Here is a 5,812-nt window from a genome sequence, read left to right as displayed (position 1 = left end):
GAGATAAATGTAACTTCGGAAATATCTAGATGGGGTGAGAAAAGGAGTGAGATAAGTAGAGAAGGAAGAGATATATAAAATATATTTATAGATGTATAGATAGATAAGTGATAGATAAAGAAGGTGATAAGAAAAAAAAGACTTTGTATGCAAAATTTGTGAGTATTTAAAGTTTTAAAAATGAAGAACTAACTTTAAATGATTATAATTAATTTTGGTGCATACTCTAATAAAATCAACTTATCCATTTGATAGGTCTTTGAATTACCTTTCCGAGGCCTACAAAAGATCAAATTTTTGATAAGAAGCGCAAAAGTTATACACATTGTACTAAAGTATGCTTTTTATGTTGAGCAAAATGGATATCCATTTTGGAAAACATGACATCACAATAATTATGTGACAAAATGGATATTCATTTTGGTTTGGTATTACCAAACCAAATTCAAATTTTGGTCGACCCATACAAAAAGTCAAAGCGAAATTTGGTGTGTTTGGCAAAGTTTAAAACGCATTTTTTTCCCCATTGCCACTTTTTGGCCCCTTATGATCCTGCACATACCCTTTACTTTTCTATCCATCTTATCCAAATTTTATTTTGTGGTTACATGTTTGGATCCAAATACTGCAATCCAAAACTATCACCTCTATGAGGACATTCTCCATCTTGAGTTCCAGCAACTCAAAGTTGATGTGTGAGAACTCTCCATCTATATGCTTAACATTCTTGATATCTCTTATTGTAATAATATCAAGACCCTCTCTATGCAATCTCACACACTAATGAAGTTTAATACAAAAATCCCTCTACCCAACACCTAGAATCTAAGGTGACTAGACTCTAATACCAAAAGAATACGAAACACTTCTTATACTAAAAACATGAATAGTGTATCGTGTAAATTTCAATATTTTAATAATTACAAAAAGAATAAACACACATAAACATAAAATTACAAATAATATACCATAACATAGGTGTGCATGGGGAAAACTCTTTCAAGACAAAACCCAAAGTAGCCCAATATAGTATTTAGTAAACATCATAGTTACAATATACTTGCAAAGAAACCTTTGTAGGAGTATTACCAATAGGAATTTAAATAAATTAATACCCAAAAACATGCTCTTTTACACTAATGAGGTTTACTCCACCCAAGATTCATCCATAGCATAACAAAGAAAATTGCATAGAAATTTCAAGAATATAAATAACTTATTTCTATTACTTCAATAAGATAAAACACAAATATTTAGAAATTACAATGATTTGCCTCATGGGATTTACCAATCCAACAAGCTAGAACTACCTCAACTCCCAAATGAAGGAGAATTCTTCTCAACTTCAAATGATCACTCTTTTTGAATGATTAGCTCCACTTTTGATGATCCACTCAACTATGGATACTTAAACAATAGCCCAAGCTTCCCTTTCATAGAGTTCATGCGCCTCTTAGAAAAATCATGCCTCCTCTTAATGAACAACACATGGATATGAAGAAAATAAACATGTAGCCAATAGATGACCTTTCAAATTCCCTAGAGGGTACCTAAAGTGGTGTCCTTTCAATTTTCTAAAGTTGGCACCTAAAGAGGTGTATTTTCCCATTTTCTATGTAATGAATCAATACATGTGAGTGTGTGACCCTTCTCATTCCACATTTCCATTTCAAGGTGGGGATTTTCTTGAATTTTGTATTATAAATGATGAAAATGTGTCTTTTTATAAATGGTGCTTTTGAAATTGGTTGTTTGATGAAAGGAAATCTTTCATCAAGATTGAAGATGCAAGAAGAAGAAATAACAAGGAAACATTTTATCTTAGATTTGGGCCTCCAATTAAAACTTAGATAATGTGTTAAGGTGCATGTTGCTTCCCAAGAAGGAAAAGAGGGATTGCAATCAAATCTTTCATATGCAAAACATGATGTGTGTGTGTGTGTGTGTGTGTGTGTGTGTGTGTGTGTGTGTGTGTGTGTGTGTGTGTGTGTGTGAGAGAGAGAGAGAGAGAGAGAGAGAGAGAGAGAGAGAGAGAGAGAGAGAGAGATTGTGTGTGTTAAAAGTAGCCAACATCAAAGAGGACTAAGAAGATAGGAAGCACATTTTCACACACACAATTGTCTCTACATTCCAAGGAAATCTTAAACAATGTGTGTTTGTCACTTCCAACCAATTTTCCTCACCTCAAGATTTCTATTATAAATGTATCTCTCTATAATGTGATTTTCTTCAACACTTCGAATGTGCACTCTATCTCTAACTTTAAAGAATTCCATTGTCATTTTGAATAAAATTTAACATAATATAGATGAAAATTGATTTTATCTAATAATTTTGAGAATCAATTTTTAATATTTTATTTGAAAAAATAACCTAAAAAAAAAACAGAAGTATAAATTTAGTGGTCTAAAATATCACTGAAGACATCAAAACTATCTCAAAATCATATTGATTATATATTCAACTAGTATTCTTCATGTCTTCAAAATTTTAGTAGAAACACATTAAAATAAAACAAAAATATTTTTGAAAACTAATCCCATATTGTTATAATCATATTAATATTTGACACAACCTTACCAACCGTTTTTAAACTATAAATTGAAGCCCATCATCATGTTTTATATATATATATATATATATCTAAACCATTTTTTCTTCCACTGCAAACCGAAGGTTAAAAGAGAATGACGTTAAAAAATTTAAAAAAAAATTGTTTGCTTATCCGTCTAATTATTCTCTTGAGGTGAAAAAAGACCTATTTAGGTATTGGGGCAAGCATCTCATCCAACTATGGCACGTTCAGAAAATTATAAAAACAATTTAATAAAGGGCTGAGAAAAGAATAATCGAATACTCTATTGCCTAAGGAAAGTAAGTGATATTCCATTTAACACCGTCGACGAAATCACATAAAAAGTATAAAATAAAGCAATGGCAATCAAACAGAACCGAAAAAAAAACAGAATTTTAAAACAGAGGATGAATTTTTGATCGAAGGTTAAGCAACCAAATACATAATCCACATAAATATCGTCCCTGGGCAAGCATTGAACGAAGAAATCAAGATCTCAAATAAACAGAGAGCTGTAGAATCATGCTGGGTTTCTGGGATTTCAAAATGCCCAAATTCCATGTGGGATTAATTGATATTTTGAGATATCTAACTGGTTTGAGCAATACCCACGACCATTCACCAGATTCGATTCATGTTCTGTGTTTTGCAACGCTGTTTATATCGTGTGCAAATTTACTGTTTCTGGCGGCGCTTTCTGTGGCAGGAATTGCAATATGTCTGGTAATTTTAGCCCCTGTTTTGATCCTGCTCACTCCCATATTGATACCCCTGGGAATGGTGCTATTTCTGACAATTGGGGGTCTCATTTTTGCTGGTGTTTCTGGACTGGTAGTAATTTTGAGCGTTCGATGGCTTTATAACTATTTGAATAGCGGGAATTCTAGTTCTGTTAAGATATATTATGTGAATGACAGGCACCCTTCTGGTTCTGATGAGACAGATAATAAGCCTGCTGTTATTATTCATACTTCATTGCCTGTGGAAGTTTGTTGATGGCTTAACTGTAACTTCTTTGATTTTAAATCTCAAAGATATCGTTTCCCCTTTTATGAAGGGTGATTTTGACCAGCACTGTTTCTGCTGGTTTTTAAATAAATAGAAGTACTGTTCTATGTTGATTTTCAATTAGATTGTGTTTCAGAATTTTTCAATAATGTATAAAATCTATCATCAGGATAACGTTTAGATAGCGATTAGATTATGTGAGAAATTTTCTCCATAATGTATAAGATCAGTGATCTATCATGAGGATAATAGAGAAAGGAAAAAATGATGGAAACAGAACTCAATAAAAAACGTGAAGATTTGTCTACAGTGTACTGTCGTGGTTAAAACACTTTGTAAGTGAAGCCATCTTCAAGGTTCAAATTCTTGCTGGGCCACTGTGCTATCACTTAAAAAGTTTACCAGACATTAATAAAAAAAGAAATTATGAACATTTGATATCATTAATAAATAAGACTTTTCAAACAATGTATCAGATCAGTGATCCATCATCTAGAAGGAAAAAAGGATAGAACATGATATCCAAACCCATACAAAGTCTGTAACATAATTGACTTTAAAAACAACAAGCAAGAACATTATAGATTGTAAAAATTTGCTTTCATTAAAAAAAACAAAAATATTTGTTAATAAAAGACATCCCCCTAATTGTCATCTGAGGCCAGAAGCTTCACTGCATTTTGTTATTTAATTTTCAACACCCTCGCATTTTTATTATATTCATGGATTTCTCTCTTTATAAGAGGTTTTGATCAGGGCGGTTTTCTGTTGCGCTATTTAATAATAAAAAGTTCTTGGAATGAGTCCTGATGGGTAGCAGAGTTGACTTGGACCGTGGGTTTTCTCCCCATTGATCTCGGGTCCGACTTTGAGGCCCGGAATCACCGATGGGCCTGACTTACAGATCGCCCCATAAAAGTTGTTGGAGGCTTTTCAAATGGTGGCTAATGGTATAGCATGAGATCCCATTTTGGGGTCCTTTCTCTCTTCCCGGCACCTACCTGTATTGGAGTTAGCTTATGTTGTGGGGGAATTTTGTTGTTATCCTTATGTTTGTGCTATTGGCTTCCAATTTTTTGGAGCCATTTTTGGGGTTTTCCTTATTTTTGGTTAAGGGTTGCTTCCGGTTTTGGGGTTATACACGGTCTTCTGTGTTTTGTTGGAGCCTAATGGATTGTAGATTTCTATGTTTTCAAATGGGTTCATGTTTCTCTTCCTTTAGTCTATTTGTGTGGCTCCTATGGAGGTGGAGTCTTCTCATATTCAGGTGAGGAATATTCCTGTGACTAAGGAGAGGGTTTAGCTCTTTCTACTCCTTTCTTCCTTTTTTAAAGATTATATAAACATTTTTTTATCAATTATATATTTAATTTTTGATGATGTTTAAATTAGATTGGAAAAACTACTATAATGATGAAGAACAATAAGAAGTGGTAATTTAAATAGCTTATTTTTAATATTGCACATAATATTATTTTATTTTGTTTTGTGTGTATATTATTAATAGTTGCCTTTAAGCAATACTATTGTATTCAGAAACTCTAATTAGTTATTAATAAATTGATTTTTCATCAAAACGAGAATTATTTTATTTTCAAAACAAATTTGATTTATATAAATTTAAGACACATATTTTTAAACTTTATAAATTATAACTAGTATTTATCTACAATATAATTCGTTAAAACATTTTGATGTTATAGGAACAAATTTCTCATAATCTTAAACATGACCTATATGTTCAACATTTCAAGGCTTTTTTAAGCCATTAACACTTTGATCCCTACATTACTTCATGTGAAGTTATTTTTTTCTAAATTCTTATTATGCTTTCAATATGTTCAATCTTTTACACTGGAAGATATTTTTTTTCTAATGCCCACTTTACATAACTCTCTATTTACTCTATGCAACTCTTTTCCTCGCACACATGGTATTTCTCATGCTTTTAATGTGTTTTTTGGTGCCATTGCAATTATTAACAAATGGTAAATCCTAAGTATTGTAAAACGCCTTGCTTGTAAACTCTAACCTCTAGACTGTGGACAAAATGAAACATCCCAAGTTGAAAAGTGAATATATAATAGGTTTCACGATGTAAGAATCTCTAAAGACATGACAGTGGAGAAAAATAGAACCATCACAAGCGATGAACCAGACAAACCCATGCCAAAAGATCAATCAAGTAAAACCTTAGAAGTGCAACAACTTGGTGATGATATTGAGGTT

General features: G+C 32.1%; 1 protein-coding gene across 1 annotated transcript; it reads left to right on the top strand.

The window, feature by feature from the left end:
* The first annotated feature begins 3,097 nt into the window (after positions 1-3,097).
* LOC131856545 (oleosin G-like) lies at positions 3,098-3,571 on the top strand. Its single transcript, XM_059208371.1, has one exon. It carries the CDS (start codon positions 3,098-3,100, stop codon positions 3,569-3,571), a length of 474 nt encoding a protein of 157 aa, XP_059064354.1.
* The last annotated feature ends 2,241 nt before the right edge of the window (positions 3,572-5,812 follow it).

This window comes from Cryptomeria japonica, chromosome 7 (assembly GCF_030272615.1).
Source record: "Cryptomeria japonica chromosome 7, Sugi_1.0, whole genome shotgun sequence".
Taxonomy (NCBI): domain Eukaryota; kingdom Viridiplantae; phylum Streptophyta; class Pinopsida; order Cupressales; family Cupressaceae; genus Cryptomeria; species Cryptomeria japonica.
This window is presented reverse-complemented; position numbering and strand designations above follow the sequence as displayed.

Coding starts and splice junctions, on each gene's coding strand:
- LOC131856545 (XM_059208371.1), top strand. CDS start 3,098: ATGCTGGGTTTCTGGGATTTCAAAATGCCCAAATTCCATGTGGGATTA.